Raw genomic sequence first — 19,787 nt, 5'->3', positions numbered from 1 at the left:
ACAGGTTTCAAGGGTCAGGACAGTGTTTGACGCACTGTAAGTACTTGAAAAAAGTTGGCTGCCGTTGTTTGTTCTTATTTCTGAGGACAAAACACTCCCTCTTCAAACACCTGCATTTTAGTGTAAGCTTCCTTTTAAAACAAATCTATTTAAGTAAAAAAAAAAAAAAAAAAAAAAAAGGTAGGGGTGAGGGCACCTGGCTGGCTCGTTCAGAGGTGCATGTGGCTCTTGGCCTCAGGGTCGTGAGTTTGAGCCCCATGTTGGATGTAGAGATTGCTTCAAAATAAAATCTTTAAAAAAAAGTAGGATCGGGGCGCCTGGGTGGCGCAGTCGGTTGAGCGTCCGACTTCAGCCAGGTCACGATCTCGTGGTCCGTGAGTTCGAGCCCCGCGTCAGGCTCTGGGCTGACGGCTCAGAGCCTGGAGCCTGTTTCCGATTCTGTGTCTCCCTCTCTCTCTGCCCCTCCCCCGTTCATGCTCTGTCTCTCTCTCTGTCCCAAAAATAAATAAAAAACGTTGAAAAAAATTAAAAAAAATAAAAAATAAAAAATAAAAAAAAGTAGGAGGGGAGAGTCAAAACACGAAAAGGTAAGTCTACAGGCAAGGAGAATAGGGTAAAAGTCAGGCGAGTGTGTTTTTCAGAGATGAAATTCGGGCCGCCCTGAACTGGCAGGAGATGTCAGCAAGGCTGTGACTAAGCCAGCACGGAGGGAAGCACAAAGCTATTTTCAGTGTCAGCAGAAGGACAGGGCAGCTCCTCCAGTCCCACATTGGCACACTTCTCCCCACTGCCTTCTCCTTGGGAGCCCAAGCCCTGGGGGATCTCCCTGCCAGCCAGGGAGGCTTGGGAAAGAGGGGCTCTAGGCAGTGAGGGGTCTCCGGGCGCTAGATGAAGACGAGGCTGTGGACCTCGGGGCAGGAACAGTCCCGGAGCTGCCCGAGCCTCTCCCAGGTTCCTCGGCACCGGGAGACACGGGCCTGACTCAGTGGCCTTAGGACTCTCCTGGGCTCCAGGGACGCTTGCCTTTGTGAGCCCCTTCGGCCCGAGAAAATGTTTTACATACATAGCGTGCGGCTGTATCGTGTAAAGACAATAATCCAAGCTGGACTTACAATTAGATCATCATTATTATTATTCATCTTTTTTCTTCTGATTTTAAAAGAAGTTAAAATCAAAGCATTTTCGTGGGCCCTAAAAGCGTGCGGGCGCTGCGGCCTGATAGAGGAGTTAGTCCCGAGCTGGCGGCACAGCATTGACCCCAGAGGCCACAAGGGAGCAATCCAGACTCAGCTCGGAGGGTCTGGTCAGGTGACACGGTCACATCCTTGCTGGGCAAACTGGGCAAGTTGCTTAACTTCCCTGTTTCCCCTCCCCCTCCTGCTGGAAGGCAACACAGTGCAGCGACGAAGAACACAGGCTCTGGAATCAATGGTGTGTGCGACCCAGCTCCTGGAAGCGCCCACGCCTGTCCATAACCTTCATTCCTCTGAAGCACTGGCCGGGTTCTGAGAGATGCTTTGTGCAGAGGAAATAAAAACGATCAGGACACATCAGCTAACCATCTCGGCAACAAGAATGAACACTGTAGGGGCGCCTGGGTGGCTCAGTGGGTTAAGCATCCGACTTCGGCTCAGGTCATGATCTCACGGTTGTGAGTTCGAGCCCCACATCAGGCTCTGTGCCGACAGCTCAGAGCCTGGAGCCTGCTTCGGATTCTGTGTCTCCTCTGTCTCTCTGCCCCTCCCCTGCTTGTTCTTTGTCTCTCAAAGATAAATAAACATTACAAAATTAAAAAAAGAAGAAAGCTATAATAAACTTTAAAAGGGGGGGGCACCTGGGTGGCTCAGTCAGTTAAGCATCTGACTCTTGATATCGGCTCAGGTCATGAGCCCATGGGTTTGTGAGTTTGAGCCCCGATTCAGGCACTATGCTGAGCCTGCTTGGGATTCTCTGTCTCCCTCTCTCTCTGCCCCTCCCTGCTTGCACACACGCTTTCTTTCTCTCTCAAAGATAAATAAACTTAAAAAAAGAAAAGAAAACTATATAATGGATTACCATAAAAGTCGGGATGGTACTGTCCTTTATGGGGAATGGAAGGGTTGCGGTTAGCAGAGGCAGGGGGAGGGGGGCTGCCCAGGTTCTGTTTCTTGCCTGGGTGGTGACTATCCATGCGTGTCTCCTTTCCAAACATTAGCGTTTAAAAACATTTTTAAAAAATATTTATTTATTCTTGAGAGAGAGAGACAGAGACAGAGCGTGAACGGGGTAGGGGCAGAGAGAGAGGGAGACACAGAATCGGAAGCAGGCTCCGAGCTGTCAGCACAGAGCCCGACATGGGGCTCAAACTCACAAACTGTGAGATCATGACCTGAGCCGAAGTCGGTCGCTCAACCCACTGAGCCACCCAGGTGCCTCCAAACATGTGTTAAGCTGTTTGTATATGTTTCCACCAATTCTCTGTAGGTATAATTCAAATCTTTACAAAATGCAAAATAAGAACTAACAATGACAGCCAACACTGATTGGGTGCCTATTATATGTCGGGCACCGTCCTAAGCTTGGCACATAACAGGGACTTCACGAATGAAGTACCATTATTGTTGCCAACCTCATTACATAAATGGAGTTAATGCCCCTTGCCTCAAAAGGGCTTGTGAGCTCTGAATGAGCACTAATGTGTAAAGCACCTACTTGGCACACGGCACACAGTAGGTGCATGGCTACGGCAGGTGTTCCTCCTGCCTGTCCCCAACTCACGGACACTTCTCAGCCTAAATAAACCCTCCTGAAATCCCCAACCGACAGGCTAATCCCTCCCCAGGCCCATGCCCTTTGCATGCCCGCCCTCGCCAGCTGCCCGCGGAAAGAATCCGGCTGACAGCTTGTCTCCGTCCCCGCTTTGATCCCCCTCCTGCCCAGTCCTGCCTGGTGAGCTCATGTCCCAATCAGACCTTCCATCACCTGTTCTGGGAGCCTGGCCCCCGGTAGGGCGGGGTGGGAAGAGATGTGTCCCCAGCACGGCCCAGACTCTGCTTTCCATGCTGCCCATCCCCAGTGGGAGCAGGGCTTCCTGTGACCCCCATCTCAGCCTCACCAAAGTGCCACGTTCCTCATCCTGGAGCGTTTGCATCCAAAAGAGAAACTGAAGACTAATCAGAGTTTGGGGGCTAGAAAGGCTTATCCAAAAATGCACGGAAAGACGGAGGCTCTAAGTAATGAGCATCTAACCCAAAGAACAAATCTGTAATGGCAAAGCCTCCGGTCTAAGACAGGTAAGTGGGAGAGAAGCTGGAGGCAGGTGGGCAGACAGGGCCTCCCTAGAGGGTGATCATAATGACTGCCACTTGTTTATTGGATACCTACTGCGCACCAGGGCCACCACGCCCACTCCATCTCATTTTCACAAAGTACATATTATTATACCTATTTTTATAGGTTAGGTGTGATGATAGCGGCTTCCACCACTAAGCATCTCTGAGGGGCCAGGTGCTGTACAAAGGCCTCAGGATCCTTCTACTGGTCTGAGAGGTGGAGACCGTCAGGGTCAGGAGGAAGGCTTGCTCGGAGCCATGCGGCTAGGAAGGGCCAAAGGCAGCGTTTGGAACCCAGATCTGTGCAGTGACAATGCCTCTTGTTCAGACACATCCGTCCCTGACGCGCCATCTGGCATTGGCATTCCCTGCTCCAGGGCTGCTCAATTTGGAAAGAAGGAAATTAATACCCTTGCAAGTGTGAGAATAACTCCCCGGTCAGACCCCAGAAGAGAGGCTCTCATATAATAGTCCCCGAATTAGGAAAGCACTGTCAGCAAGAAACAGTGTAGTCTCTAGAGCTCGGGGGTTGGATCAGTTCGGGTTCAAATCCCGTTTCTGCCACTTGCTAGGTGTGTGACCCTAGGCACCTCTCTACACCTCCATCTCCCCAGATGGAAAGAGAGAGTCCTAAAAGTGTCCACTTTGAGTTCTTGGAATGTTTCAATGGCATCATATGTGTTAATGTGTCCCCACTTCCTTCCACACTCCCCCATGTTTTCACTCCACTCTGGTCACGATGGTGGCACACTCCCACCTCAGGGCCTTTGCACTTGCTGTTCCTTCTGCCCGGAATTCCCTTTCCCCAGATAGCCACATGGCCATGTCCTCATTCCCTTCAGATTTCTGTTCAAATGTCACCTCCTTGGTATCGCTTTCCATGAAAAATAACAAAATTTCGCCTGGTTTTGCTTTCTTTCCCTAACACGTATCTCGCATCTGACAAATTACAGATTTACTTGCCTAATGTCTGTCTCCACACAGCAGAATGTTGTTTCCATAAGAGAAGGGACCACATCTGCTTTGTTCATTGCGTCTCCCCAGTGCCCAAAACATTGCCTGGCACATGCTCAATAGTAAGTGCTCAACAAATATTTACTGAATGAATGAATGAATAAAAAAAAAAAAAAAGACCTTAGAATAATGCTCAGCACATAGTAAGCACTCAGTAAGTGTTAGCTACTATTATAATTAATATACTAAGTGTTTTCTGAGACATCTACCTTTCTAGGAGGCAGTGTAAGAGGCTGACAAAAGCCAAATCTGGGTCAAATCCTGCTGTGTGATCTTGACTAAGTCACACTGCCTCTCTGAGCCTTGGTTTCCCCATCTATAAAATGAGGGTAGCCAAAGCTGGCTTTTAAGGGAATTGTGAGGATTCAGTAATAATACCAGCTCCCTTTCCTTGAGTGCTTTCTGGATGCCATCAACTATACTCTGTCTTCAATTTGCAAAATTTCGTTTAACCCTTACCATTGTCCCATGAGGAGGCCCTCTTATTAGCTGCATTTTCAGATGAAGAAACTGGAGTTCAGAGAGGTTATGAGATTGCCCAAGGTCACGCAGCTGGAAGAAGCAGGAGCTGCTCCTTCTAGGACACTGGGGCCACGACCCTCATGGGCCCCACCCCAGCCAGGAATCAGCACCTCACTCCTACAGCACCTCTGTCTCCCAGGCAGCAGGCCCTACAATCATACTTCCCCAATCCCAAGTTCCGCTGCTTACCCTCCGGCCCCACCGCCATCCCCATAGCAGCACTGGCTCCTGGCGTCCTGGGCAGGCCACTCACACCTCACACAAACCGTGTGGCCTCGGGTCAGGTACCTCGTCCACCGGACATGCAGTGCCCTCACCTGCCGGCAGCTCCCTGGAATGGGCCCCAGCTGGAACCGAACACAGTAACTGCAGCCACACAGGGAGACACCACCCCCAAACACCCGTGAGCATTTATGGAGCACCTGCTGGGTACCTAGCCTTATGTAGACCCACGTTGGTACAGTCTCTCCCTGAGAATAGAAACCTTCCGGGCAGCCCAATAATCATCAATTGAATATGGTTGCATAAAACAAAAGACCGTCTCTACTCTTTAAAACTAACCTCACTGAGGGGGCACCTGGGTGGCTCAGTCGGTTGAGCATCCGACTTCGGCTCAGGTCATGATCTCACGGTTCGTGAGTTTGAGCCCCATGTCGGGCTCTGGTGCTGACAGCTCAGAGCCTGGAGCCTCCTTCGGATTCTGTGTCCCCCTCTCTCTCCGCCCCACCCCTGCTTGTGCTCTTTCAAAAATGAGTAAACATTAAAAAAAAAAAAAAACTAACATCACTGAGGATTTCTGTGTATCAAGCCTCTTCAAGCATCACATCCAAAAGATTATGTGGCTTATTTCTCACCTGCGTCCCCACTCTAATGCCAGTGCCGCAAGGGCACAACTCCTGTTTATTCTGGTCACAGGTGTGTCCAACTCCTAGAATAGTATCCAGCTCCATAAAAATTTGCTGAATGAATCATTGAAGTGTTGCCCCACTTTACAGATTAGGAAACTGAGCATCAGAGAGATAACGTGCCTAGAGTCACACAGCAACTAAGTGGCGGTGCCTAAAATGGAACCACCTAAACCCAAAAAAGCCCAAGCTGACACTCTTGAGGGTGCCACTGCAGTTTACAAAAAATCCTCTTCTATAGAAAAGATGTATCGGGAGAATTATTTAAAAGGGCAGTCCCCCATTCTGGAGTATCTGAAATAATGAGCGAATTACAATTTTACTTCTACCCAACTTCTTCTACAATTAGCAGGAAATGCCCCCCCGCGCCCCCCCCCCCCCCCCCCCCCCCCCCACCGCCCGGTCCTTCTGGAAGAGACAGACACAGCCTGTGGAGCACTTAGGTGAGACTCTGTGTGGGGCTGCTGCCCCCTGGTGGCTGCAGCCTCTGGGAGGCCTGAGGAATAGACTTTTCCAGGACAAGCCAGAGCTGTCCACAGCCCCTTCCATTCTGTGCTGCCCCAGAACCCTCTAGAATCTGTCTCTTACCAAAAGCCTGTGGAAATTGGAACGTTTGTCTTCCCAATACACTTTCTCTTCCCCTTTTGGTGGTTTATTTGGAGGATTCTTGCCCTCATCCTGTGAGTACCCTGCAAGTAGTTCTGTCCTTTTTTGTTCCTTGCTGTAGCCCCAAGTACCTGTCATATAACAGGCATTTAATAAACACCAAGTGAATGAATGAACAAATGAACGAAGTTGAATGGAGACCCATTACTAAGGACTTCAAAAATCCATGTTAATGAGCTTACAAATGAACCAGGACAAGAAATGGGGAGGTGTTGATGCTATCAAAGTAAGAGAAAGGGACAGGATGGAAATTTAATCCAAGGAAAAGTGTTCACAAATTTTACCTTGACTTTGGGTTTATTTGCATTCACTTACCCTAGTGTCTCCTGCTCCTTGGGGACACCTTGCTTTTTCCGCTCTTTCCCATAGCTATCTGTGGCTATCAGAGCAGGGACTGTGGGCCAAGGAGAAAACAGAGTTAGGTAGCCCAGCACCCCCCAGACTATGACACCACAGGAAGCAGGGTCAGATACTGCTGGTGTTTGAGCTATTTCTATGGCAACCCAAAGGAGAACGTGGGATCTGGTAACTGGGTATGTGAGCCCCACTTGTACCATTTAGCAACACTGGGGGCAGGGTCAGATTGATCTCTGTGTCTCAGGGACTAGCACAGTGGGCTGCGGAGTGGGTCTCAATAAAAGGGTTTCAAATGAATGATTTCCATGAATGAATGAGTAAAACAGAGTAGACAAAACCTCCCAGCGGAGTGAATGGATGGCTGGCTAGCTGAAATGATGGAAGAAAGAAAGGGAGAATGGATGGCTGACGGATAAATAAACGGGGAAGTGGGAGGATAGATGATTGGTAGAAGAGCTGATGAATGGAAAGAAGGATGGATGGAGAGATGACAGGTGGATGGATAGATGAATGAAGAAAAGAAATCGATAGACGGAAAGGTAGACGGATGAGCAGACGAATGAGTGGATAGGAAGATGGAAGGATGGAAGAAAGGAGGTACAGGGGAATGGATAAATGAACCAATAAAAATATTTTGTTGAGCCAACTGCCAGGTTTCTTTCTTCCTAGAGCAGACAGAGAGCAAAGAGGAGGTGAACAGAGAGTTGGTCCATAAGAGAGTGGAGATTCCTCAGGAAAATTAAAAAGCCAAAGGACATTCCCTACCTTGCCCCATTCCCTGAATGATTCGGCATTGAACTAAATGATGCTTGTGACCTAGACGAGGGCCGCACCAGGGCATCCCAGGCCTCTCTCCCTGCTGCTGCCATTAGGACTGGGTTTGGTCTTTGCCATAACATATGTAATAACAATTGGCCTTTCCTCCTCTCTTCCAACATCCGTAGTGCCTTTTTTGGTGCAACCTACGGCCCTGAGGAGAGTGCAGAGAAGCTCTCCCTCTTACAGCTGAGTGATGTTGGTCAAGTTCCTACTCCTCTCTGAGCCTCAATCTCCTCGTCAGCAAATGGAGATGATATTAGTACCTATTCATAGAGTTATGGTGAGAGCTGAATAAGATGTTACAGAACGAGCCGTGCACCCTGGGCAAGTTTTGTGCCTCTCTGAGTCTCGGTTTCCCTTCGGTAAAATGGGAATAGTAACACTGGCCTCATAGAGTCAATAATGTGGCAAAGTGCTTGGCACCGAGATGTCCAGAGGAAGCCAGAGCTCCTCACCTCATTCACAAGGTGAGGAGGGCAAATCAGGGTAAGGGAAGACAAAAGTCCTAAACTCAGACCCCACCCAGGAACTCGTGGAAGGCCCCCACGTCCAGCCAGGTGGTTCCCCCCGACAGCTGCCCCACACCACCACCCCGGAGCCGCTCCAACTCACTTAGAGACTGCTGGCACTCTGCTCCCTGGGGCCTCTGGTCATCCACACAGCCGGCCCGCTCTTCCAGCGGGGGGCAGGGGGCACCCCCGTTCCTTGGCTCCCTCAGGACATGCCTCTGGCGGACGCGATGGGAGATCTGGCAGAGCTTGAGACAGCGACCCCAGCCACTCCACTCGGCCACGACACAGGAGACCCCTGAAAGAGAAGGCGGGGTCTCCAAGGGTAACTTGTGCGGAATGTGGCTGGCCAGCGGCCAGGTCTTCACCTTCCCCACACAAACCCCCCAAAACACCACATGGCCCCTAGAACTCGTGCAAACCTGAGTCCCTGCCTTCCTTGAAAGTTCCTCTATGACCACTGTTTATAGGTCCAAGGAAACTTGGAATTTCATGTTTTATTTACCCACCATCCTGCCGGTGACCATTGGGCTGTCTCCATCACTCATTCTTTCAATTAGTGTTTCCTGGGGCGCCTGGGCAGTTCAGTTGGTTAAGCATCTGACTTCGGCTCAGGACATGATCTCAGCGTTTGTGAATTCGAGCCCCACATCGGGCTCTCTGCTGTCAGCACAGAGCCTGCTTTGAATCCTCTCTCCCCCCTTTCTGCCCCTCCCCCTCCTACTCTCTCTCTCCCTCTCTCTCTCTCTCAAAAATAAAAGAAACATTTTTTAAACAATTAAATGTTTCCTAAGCTCTTAATGGCAACTGATTTCACCTCCCCATCCCTCAGTTTCTTCCTTTGTCAAACAGAAACAATAGCAATATTCATGTGATAGGGTGGCCTTGAGGATTCAGCCAGATATGAACATAAAGCGCTTGCTCCTGGTACATAGCAAGTACTCAATAAACACTAGCTTTTCTGTTGCAGCAGTGAAACGAACCACAGCTGCACTAGCAACATCATGGGGTGGAAGGAAACCCCTTGCAGAAGCCAGTTCTGGCGTGATAGTATTTACAGTTTTAGAACCTGCAAGACGGTGCTCTACGGTGTTTAAGAATTCGTACAGGTAGGGGCACCTGGGTGGCTCAATCAGTTGGGTGTCTGACTCTGGGTTTCGGCTCAGATCCTGATCTCACGGTTCGTGGGTTCGAACCCTGCATCGGGCTCCGTCCTGCTGGTGTGGAGCCTGCTTGGGATTCTCTCCCTCTCCCTCTCTCCCTGCCCCTCCCCCGGCTCGCACTCTCACTCTAAATAGAGAAATAAAACTCAAAAAAATTAATTCATACAGGACTCATATACATGAGAATATATATGGTCAATCCTCATTATTCCCAGATTCTGTATTTGCCAATTCACCTTCTGCTAAAATTTATTTGTAACCCCCAAATCAATACTTTAAGGTGCTTCGGCGGCCGTTCACCGACACGGGCAGAGCAGTGAAAATTCTGAGTCACACGTTCTCGGCTGAGGTCGAACAGGCCGATGTGCCTTCCTGGGTGGAGGCCGCGGGTGGAGCTTCAGCCCTGGGGCCAGGTCTACCCGGTCTGAATCCCAGCTCTGGCACCCGGTAGGGAGGCGGCTTCAGGCCAACCCCTTGACACCCCTGAACCTCAGCTTCCTCTTTTGTAAACCAAAGGAAATAGAATCTACCAAAATGAGTGGCTTTAGGATTTAAGATCATAGTCTCTGTGAGATACAGGTGTGCTTATTTCCCTAGGAGCAATGGTTCGGTATTCATTAAGTCAGTGTTTGCTGTGATTTCATGGAACATAACTACTGTGAATCATGAGAACAGACCGTACATATGTATTCATTGCATATATTTGTGTATGTAAACACAGGCGCACATATGCAGGGGAACTGTAAATACCAAATTCAGCATAGCAGTTACCTCTGAGGAGAGAAGGAAGGAGAGCCACTGGGTGGGGGGGGGAGGGGAGGGGAACTCAGAAGTGCCACAGTGGCATTCCTCAAGACTTGTTTCTTAGCTTCGCATGATGGTTTGTTGTAGTGGAGTATGTCTGAAATGGCTCATCACAATGAAAGAGGGAAGGCGCTGGGTGTCGGGGTCCTTGAGATGCTCTGTGTGCCTACCACGGTTGGGGGCTGTGTTGGGTAGGTATTTGCTGATGATGGAGCCCCTGGGACCTTCAACATCTTTATCCAATTCCATAGCCCCGGATCAGAACGGGACCAAACGAGACAGAGAAGGAAATCAAGCCAAAACACAGGATCTGAGGACTTCACCGGGAAGAGAATTTCTACAGATGTGTCAGCACACTCACACACACACACACACACGCACACACACACAAGGCAGCTACAACTGTCAGAATTCATTCACTCATTCCACAAATATTTACCAAGAGTCTGCTATGAGCCAGGCACTGTCCAGGGGTGAACAAGGAAGATGAAGTCTGTCCTCATGAAAAGCACTCATCAGCTATGAGACATGTCCCAATTCAGCAACATGAATGAGGTATGACCACCTCAAAATCATTGACTGCTTTCACCATCCACCTAATAACGACACTGATTATGTCGCTGGTGCTGGACCAGGCAAGTCACATACTGACCTCCTGTAATCCTGCCAACAATCTTAGGATGTTGTGCTCTCCTGGATCCTTCTTTGTCCTGTGGCCTCAGGAAGCCTGTGCATCACAGAGGCTCCCTGGGCAGCTGGCTGCCAGGTGACTTGGGGGAGGGGGTGGGGAGGGCAGGAGCCAGCAGGGAAGAGAGCCCAGCCCTCCTTCCTGGGTGGGGGAGCCTCGGCCACGGATCCTGCTCTCACCAGGCTCCCAGAACACCATTTCCTCCTGCACCCCTGCCCTCACCTTTGTGAATAGAGCCCTCATCAAATTCTCTTCCATTCAACTGTTCTGGGTGTACCATCTGTCGCCTGCCAGGACCCCGGCTCCAAATGTATTTGCACTGTTGTCAAATCCATCTCGCAGGGGAGGCAAGTGGGGCTTAAGGGGGTGGAATATCTGAGCCGAGGCAAGGCGTTGGCGTCGAAGTTGGATTCAAACTGCAGTCTCACAGGATCGGCGCAATGACAAATGAGAAGCACTGTGCAGACTGTAAATGCTCAATACGACAGGGGTCTTGATGCATTTAGGGCCTACTGTGTGCTAAGCACTGGTCTGGGTTCTGCGAACACAGACGAGCAAAGCAGAAAAAGCCGTGCCCTCGAGCAGCTGACATTCCATCCGGGAAACAGACAGCAAACAGCACATTATCCAAGTTCAGTGACTGATGCTCTGGCAACGAACAAAGCAGAATAAGAGGGGCAGCGGTGGGTGATAAGACACTGTTTCAGATGGAGGAGTCACAGAAGGCTCCTGTGACAAAGGATGTCTGAGGAGGTGAGAGAGGGGGCTGTGTAAGCATCTGCGGGGGAAGTGTTCCAGGCAGAGGGATCAGGTGGTGCAAAGGCCCTGAGGCAGGGTCAAGGTCGGATGTTGGAGGGACAGAGTGGCTGGAGCAGAACAAGCAGAAGGAAAGTGATAGGAAGTGAGGTCAGAGAGGGAGAAATGGTGATAGCATCCAGGGCTCTGATGACTACTGTAGGGAGTTTGGATTTTATTCTAAGCATGAAAAAGAGCCATTGCCAAATTCTGAGCAGAGGAGTGACATGATCACATTTCAGGGTTTGGTTTTTTTTTAATGTTTATTTATCTATTTTTGGAGAGAGAGAGAGAAGGAAGAGAGAGAGAGAGCATGAGCAGGGGAGGGGCAGAGAGAGAGGGAAAGAGAGAATCCCAAGCAGGTTCCACGGGGTCAGTGCAGAGCCCGACGCGGGGCTCAAACTCGCAAACCGTGAGATCATGACCTGAGCCAAAATCAAGAGTTGGACGCTTAACTGACTGAGCCAACCAGCCGCCCCCACATTTCAGGTTTTAACAGGATGTCTCTGGCTGCTGCATGTGGGTGAGAACAGAAAGAGGGAGACCAGGAAGACTGCCACTGCTGTTGTCCAGACAAGAACGGATAGTCTACAGAAGAAGCTTCTAGAAGAAAGGAGTTCTATGTCACTGGAAGTGCCCACAGAGTGGCTGGACAACCTGGCAGGCAGACTGCAGATCACAGGCACTGGCTTGGCAAAGTCCCACCATGATCCCCTACCCTGCCTACCAAGCAGGTGAGAGATTTTGCAGAAAATTAGGCAAGCACCACTCTGCAGATTCCTTTGCATGTTGCTGGCATCTGTGAAGTCAGCAAGGAGGATACACATGTGACACTCCCAGGGAACGGTCATCACGTCTCACCTGGGCCTGGGGTCGTGACCTCAATACATTCATGTGATTAATCATATGTCATCAGCCTCCTCCACTAGAATGTCAGCTCCCCGGAAGCAGGGCCCCTGTTCCCTGCTGAATCCCAGTGCCAAGCACAGTTCCTGGCACACAGGGACCCAGTAAGTACTGAGTCCGTGAATAACAAACGAGCAAATCTTGCCTTAGCAACAGCAAAAGAAGACCACAAGTTGGCGTTGCAAAAAGATACCACCAGATGGCAGTGTTTCTCAAAAAAGGCCATGCCCCTTTTTTTCTGAGCAAAGGAAAAATTCTAGCAAAAAAAGAGGGGTTGAGGGGTGGTTTAAGGTTGCTCACCCAACCCTGGAGACTCAGATAACATCGTGCCATCTGAGCCTGCTGGAGCCAGACCAAACTTCCCACAGTCCCTTTGGACCCCTGCCCCTACTCCAACAGGCCCAAGCTCCTGGGGAAATCCTTTCTGAATAATCAAAACCCCACCTTCTTCTCTGAACCCCATTGCCCAGCCCCCTGACTGTCCATCCTCCTCACTGCTTACCAAAAGGATTTTTCCGGAATGTAGTTCTAGCTCTAGACTGTTACCTGAAATCCTTTGTGTTTCCTGTCTCCTATTCATTGCAGTGTTCACCAAAGGTCTTTTTTGATAGTGGATCATAGAGATCCCCAAGCCTAGTGACTAAAACTCATAAGTGTTCCTACAACACACCGCAGTCACTCACTCACTCCTCCCATTTAATATCTCAGCACGGTTTTCACTTTGAGTTTCCTGAAACGCATGGTCTCCCACAGCTCAACTTTGGGCAGCTGTCATTTCTGCCCTCCCAGCCTCCTTACCCTCATCTTCTGGTAACACCACCTCAAGTTTTCTTTTGGGGAACCAACCCTCCCCACTCTCCACCCACATGGTTTGAACAGAGTTGACCTCACGCTGTCATTCCTAGGATGGAGTATGTGACCCAGACAGGGCCAATTGCATATTCCTTCTCCCTAAGCTCAGCAATTGACTGGATCTGGAATGAGCCTGTGACCCAGTGGGGCCTAACAGAACCATCCCTAGGATTTTGATTGGAACAGCTGGGAAAAGGATGCTCTCATTTCATGAGGGACACAGTCTGGAGCTGTTGGGTACTACCTCTGCCACCACCTGGTGACAGTGTGCCTGAAAATGAGCTAACACAAGCAGAGCTGAGTGGTGGAAAGAATCGTGACGACATCCGTGGAGTCCTGGGATCCAGCCATGCCTGAAGCCAAAATCCGTGGATTGGGCCAATAAATTCCCTTGTTCATTTACATAATAGGAATTATGCCACAACCCTAAGAGCATCGGTTAGTACAATGAGGACTCAAGTGCATAAGTGAGGACATTGATCCTCACAGGGTTGAAGTGGGAATTATTATTTTTTTTAATGTTTTTATTTATTTAATGTTTTTTATTTTTGAGACAGAGACAGAGCATGAGCAGGGGAGGGGCGGAGACAGAGGGAGACACAGAATCCGAAACAGACTTCAGGCTCTGAGCTGTCAGCACAGAGCCCGACGCGGGGCTCGAACTTACGGACTGTGAGATCATGACCTGAGCGGAAGTCGGACGCTCAACCCACTGAGCCACCCGGGCGCCCCTGAAGTGGGAATTAAAGAGAATATAGGGTGCCTGGGTGGCTCAGTCGGTTAAGCGTCCAACTTCCGCTCAGGTCATGATCTCACGGTTCATGGGTTCGAGCCCCGCGACGGGCTCTGTGCTGACAGCTCAGAGCCTGGAGCCTGCTTCGGATTCTTTGTCTCCCTCTCTCTCTGCCCCTCCCCCACTCATGCTCTGTCTCTGTCCCTCAAAAAAAAAAAAAAAAACATTGAAAAAAAAGAGTATAAAATACGTGAAAACATTCGGTAAAGAACTTGAAAAATGTGAAACTGGTTTCTAACTAATGGCTCCAGCCCCACCCTCTCCCTGCCTCCACTCCATCCTCACCAACCATTGCTAAGCTGCATCTTGCTCTGACTGAAAGTGTTTATTTCTTTCGTAGCTACCCAAATATGGGCTGTAAGCCTGAGGCGAACCACAGCCTCATCTTCCTAGACCCGACTGTTTCTCGCCGGCCTGGGCACACAGCAGATGACCACCTACTGTACCGCACAAGATGCGGGAAATGTCAAGGGCTGCTCTTTCACCTGGAGGGTCAAGCCTCCCTCGCCAACATGCCTCAGACGCCCCCTCCCTCAAGCAACCATATAATGCTGTGGTCTGGAGCCAGCCTGCTGGGGTCCAAATCCCGTATCTGCTGCTTAATACCTGTGCAACTTGGAGCAGGGCACCACCTCTCTGTGCTTCATCTGTAAAATGGACACAACAACCCCATCTATTCTGTAAGGCCGTTATGAGGCTTAAAAGAGACAATTTATTTAAAGCACTTAAAACAGTACCTCCCTGGCACTCGGTATGTACTCAGTAAACGTTAGGGGGTTTTTAATCAAACTCAACATCACTGCCCACTACCATCGATTACTGAAGTCAGTAAATTTGAACTCCTATATATCTCATGAAAAAACACACTCTTCTCTCCTCCCCATCTCTTGCCTCCCTACTGGTCCCCCGCATCCCCTCCTGCCCTGCTCCCCCAGGGGGTGGGAAAGTGAACCTATCCCTGCTCCATTCAAGCCCTCGGCTCCGCCCAGCCCAGACACAGGGGCAGATCCTAGGCCTGCTGCTTTTTTGCTGCCTTCCCAAAAGAACAAAACAAAGAGGACGGCAAAGCTTTGAGGCTCCTGGGCCCATGAGCCCAAGCTCTTTATGCAAAGGAATACACTAGAGAGCTGATAAAATCCTGTGATTCTGTAGGTGTAGGTCAGACCGTGGGAAAGTGAACCCTCTGATCCCTCTGCCTGGTCCTCTTCCTGAGGCCCCCATTCCTGGGCTGTGGCAGGGGAGCCCCTGTGGCTACAGGGAAAGGAGAGATGTCAGCCCCACACTCTAAATGACCCCATGGCTGCCTGCTCTCTCTGCACAGAAAGCAAAGGAGTACAAAAGTTGTCCCAAGACAGTCCTTCAGCAAATTTAATCTGGGGGGGAGGCTCACTTGCTATGATTTAGGAATATACCATGCCCCAAATTACTTTTCCCTCTCACTGTTGCCCGAATGTCCACCATTAGCCACTCAAACTTGTGGGAAGCTAGCACTAAGAGCTAGAAGACATAGGATTGGATCCAGACCCAAATCCCGCCGGATGGCCTTGGCTGGCCAAAACCCTCTCCCCCAAGCTAAGCTTTTCCCCCCCTACTGAACAGGCACATTATTGTAGGCCAGAACCCCAGTGTGCTGGCAGAAAGTAATCAGATTTGATGAGACACCCAGTGCAGCCCATGGGCACAGAGTACGTAGGTGATAATAAAAGTCAGGTCCCTTCAATTTTGAATTTTTAAAAATCGTCCCCTCTTTTAAATGTAAATTTCCTGAAAGAAGCCCCACTGATGTCTCAGGGTGGAAGAGTCCACCAGCTTTTCTCCCTGACAAAGGAAAGTTGGATGGCATCACTTTACAGGGTGCCACAATTTAGATTTTTGTCTCCAGTGGCTGTGAAAAATTTCCTTCCAGAATATGAAAAAGGCAGAGTCCTCCCATTACTATCTCAGAAGCAGACCCTGGGGCACGTGGCTGGTTCAGTCAGTGAAGCATGGGACTCTTGATCTCCAGGTCATGAGTTCAAGCCCCACTTTGGGCTTAGAGCTTACTTTAAAAAACAAAATAAAATAAAAAGGCAGCCCCTAATTTCCAAGCCTAGTGGATACCACTCTGGCAGGGTCTTTATTAGAGGGCGTGTTTGGATCTTGGTCTGGCGGCCACAGGCCTGTGTTACCTACTTATGGATCAGGTCCCTCTGCCTCCGCCGGCCTACCCAAATTTTAACCTGCTCCCCGCCACACCCCACACCCGCAGTTCCTCCGCCCTTCCCAGACCACCCAGCCCCGGGTCCCTCCACTCCAAGCTCCCTCCAGGTTTCAGCGCCCCCCTCGCCCCCCTCGGTTCTCATCACCTTCTCCCTGTGCCTTGTGAACTCCCTGCCCGCTCCCCGGCCGCACTCCATCCGTAACCCTCTATCCTTGCCCCATCCAGCGTTGCCAGATAAAATCCGGGACGCCCAGTTAGATTCGAATTTCAGAAAAACAATCTCTTTTTAACATCAATATGGCCCATGCAATATTTAGGATATACTTCGACTGAAAACGATCTTTTATCTAAAATTTGAGTCTAAATGGGCGTCCTGTATTTGAATTTGCCAGATCTGGCCACCCTACCCCAATCCAAGCGCCCTTCCCTCCCTCGCACCCCTCGATGCTTTCCGAGCCCCTCTGACCTCACGCGCCCCCTCCTCTCTCGCGGCCCTGTGTGCCCCGACCCGCCCATTTCCGTTCGGTGCTCCACGCCCCGACCCGTGCCTGGCGAGCGCCCCTCTTCCGCGAGGCACCCTACCCTCGTGCCGCCCCCCTGGACCCGCGCGCGGTCCTTGCGCCCTCACCTCCCAAACAGCCCTTAACTCTCCACGCGTCCTTCTCCATTCGGCCCCCGGGACTCGCGCAACCCTGTCCACGCCGCACGCATCTCGGTCCGCCCGCAGCCGCACAGCCCGCTCTTCCCTGCTGCGTCCTGCGCGCGGGAGCCCCCCTCGCGCCTTGCTCGCGCGCTTCTCTGTGCCCAGGGCCCCTCCGTGGGCGGCTTCCTTCCTGCCGCCGCCGCACCCCCTTAATCCTGCTCCCCTCCGCGCCCATGGCCCCGCGGGCTCCTCCTGGCGCACCGGGGCGGACCCGCGCGCAGTCCGCGCGGCAGTCCCGCACCGCACCGCACCGCACGCCTGGTCGCAGAAGCAGCGCGGGGGCCCGCGGGCGACGCAGGTCGGATCGCGGCCGGGACAGCAGCGGCCCAGCGCGGCGCGGCCCTCCCCGGGCCAGAGCGCGCCCGACGGCCCCCGGGCCCAGGACACCCGGGCCACCACCGTCAGGGCGAGCGCCAGGGGCAGGACCCGCGTCGCGCTGCGCAAGGCCGTGGCCGGGCTCAGGCTGGGGACCGAACACGGACGCCGGCGGGGACCGACCCCACCTGGCCCGCCCCGTCTTGGGGCGGAGGCTACGGGCCCGACCCGTCCCCAGACCCACCTCCCACCTGTCAAGGAGCTGATGCCCGTCGCCCATTGGTCCGATCCAAACTTTGCACAGCTAGTGGAACCAAGATAAGGGTAATAACCTCAACAACTTCCCAAGGGGGCCCCACGGCCCCCAGTTTCCAGGGAGATAGAGGGAGTAGAGGCTCATCAAAGCAGTGTGTTGTAAGAGATGACGATAGTGCTGTGTATTGTTATAGTGATAACGGTAATAGCCACTAATCATAATCATATTACCAGTAATACCAACAATAGCTGTCAATACTATTAAAAATAGTGGTAGGCATAGTAATTGCCAGGAAAGGAGCCTGGGAGCCAGGCTGCGTTACCGTACTTTAGGAGTGTCGTCAGGATTGTCCAAACCTGGGTCCCTTGGATGTACCTTTATTTTTTGCTATATCCCTACCAATATTTTTCTTTGAATGGACTCACTTTTAAACCTTAAAATAGTTGTGTGTTTTTTTTAACAAAACCATATCACTCAAGAGGATGAGAAGACAACCTGTAGACTGGAAGAAAAAAATTTGCAAAAGACACATCTGGTAAAGAAGAATTATCTGGGGGTGCCTGGATAGCTCAGTCAGTTAAGCCTTGGACTCTTGATTTCCGCTCAGGTCATGGTCTCATAGTCATGAGATCCAGCTCTGTATTGGGCTCCACCTTGGCCGTGGAGCCTGCTTAAGATTCTCTCCCTCTGCCTCTCCCTCTGCCCCTCCTATGCTCACACTGTCTCTCAAAAAATTTTTTTAATTAAACTAAAAAATAAAATGTAAAAAAGGGTGCAAACATTTAAAATGTTTATAATTTCTTTTTTTTTTTTTAAAGAAAAGGTAGGGGCGCCTGGGTGGCTCAGTCTGGTAAGCGTCCCACTTCGGCTCAGGTCGATATCTAGGGTCCTGTCTGTCTCTGGGCTGATGGCTCAGAGCCTGGAGGCTGTTTCAGATTCTGTGTCTCCCTCTCTCTCTGCCCCTCCCCTGTTCACTCGCTCACTCTCTCTCGAAATAAATAAACATTTAAAAATTTTAAATAAAAAAATAAAAATAAAAATGGGCAAAAGATCTAAACAGACACCCCACAGAAGAAGATATATGGATTGCAAGTAAGTATATGAAAAGATACTCAACATCATGTGTCATTAGGAAATTGCAAATTAAAACAACAATGAGATACCACTATATACCTACTAGGGTGGCTAAAATTCAAAACACTGACCACACCAAATGCTGACGAGGATGTGGAGCCACAGGAACTCTCATTACCACTGGTAGGAATGCAAAATGGCACAGCCACTTTGGAAGACAGTCTAGCGGTTTCTTAGAAAACTAAATATAGTCTTAGCATAGGATCCAGTAAATTGCACTCCTTGGTATTGACCCAAATGAGTTATTTACCCAAATGAGTTGAAAGCTTATGTCATTCAAAAACCTTCACATGGATGTTTATAGCAGCTTCATTCATAATTGTCGAAACTTGGAAGCAACCAACATATCCTTCAGTAGGTGAATGGATAAATAAACTGTGGTACATCCGGACAATGGAATATTATTCAGCACTAAAAAGAAATGAGCTATCAAGCCATGAAAAGACATGGAGGAAATTTAAAGGCATGTTACTGAGTAAAAGAAGCCAATCTGAAAAGGCTACATACTGCATGATTCCAATTATACGACATTTAGAAAAGTCAAAACCTGGGGCACCTGGGTGGCGCAGTCGGTTAAGCGTCCGACTTCAGCCAGGTCACGATCTCGCGGTCCGGGAGTTCGAGCCCCGCGTCAGGCTCTGGGCTGATGGCTCGGAGCCTGGAGCCTGTTTCCGATTCTGTGTCTCCCTCTCTCTCTGCCCCTCCCCCGTTCATGCTCTGTCTCTCTCTGTCCCAAAAATAAATAAACGTTGAAAAAAAAATTAAAAAATAAATAAATAAATAAAAAAGAAAAGTCAAAACCATGGAGACAGTAAAAATATCAATGGTTTCCAGGGTTGGCGAAAAGGAGCAATGAAAGATCTTTAGACATAGTTCTGTATGATACTATAACAGTGGATACAAGTCATTATTCACTGTCAAAACCCATAGAATCTACTGCTAATACCAAGACTGAACCATTATATAAACTATGGACTTGGGTGATAATGATGTGTCCACGTAGGTTCATGATTGTAACAAATGTACCACTTTGGTGGGGGATGTTGATAGTGGTGGAATCTGGGTGGGGAGCAGG

General features: G+C 50.2%; 1 protein-coding gene across 1 annotated transcript; it reads right to left on the bottom strand.

Annotated features, from left to right (window-relative positions):
- Positions 1 to 884: 884 nt before the first annotated feature.
- On the bottom strand, positions 885 to 17,602 carry LOC147582785 (somatomedin-B and thrombospondin type-1 domain-containing protein-like). The gene is made up of 6 exons (XM_086702818.1): positions 17,574 to 17,602; positions 17,259 to 17,470; positions 8,207 to 8,401; positions 6,734 to 6,812; positions 5,037 to 5,213; positions 885 to 1,002 (listed from the first exon to the last, which is right to left on the bottom strand). Exons 1-6 carry the CDS (start codon positions 17,600 to 17,602, stop codon positions 885 to 887), a joined length of 810 nt encoding a protein of 269 aa, XP_086558944.1.
- Positions 17,603 to 19,787: the final 2,185 nt, after the last annotated feature.

This window comes from Puma concolor, chromosome A3, assembly GCF_028749965.1.
Source record: "Puma concolor isolate L17-30 chromosome A3, mPumCon1.1.hap2, whole genome shotgun sequence".
Taxonomy (NCBI): domain Eukaryota; kingdom Metazoa; phylum Chordata; class Mammalia; order Carnivora; family Felidae; genus Puma; species Puma concolor.
Note: the sequence above shows the minus strand (reverse complement) of the source record. Positions and strands in the feature narration are given on the sequence as shown.

Bases quoted from the DNA above. Each gene is read 5' to 3' on its own strand.
- LOC147582785 (XM_086702818.1), bottom strand. From the start codon at position 17,602: ATGGGCGACGGGCATCAGCTCCTTGACAG. The intron at 17,471-17,573 runs GTGGGAGGTGGG...TTCGGTCCCCAG, and splicing joins GGGCATCAGCTCCTTGACAG to CCTGAGCCCGGCCACGGCCT. The intron at 1,003-5,036 runs GTAAGCAGCGGA...CCTGGAGCCCAG, and splicing joins GATGGCGGTGGGGCCGGAGG to GAGAGTCCTAAGGCCACTGA.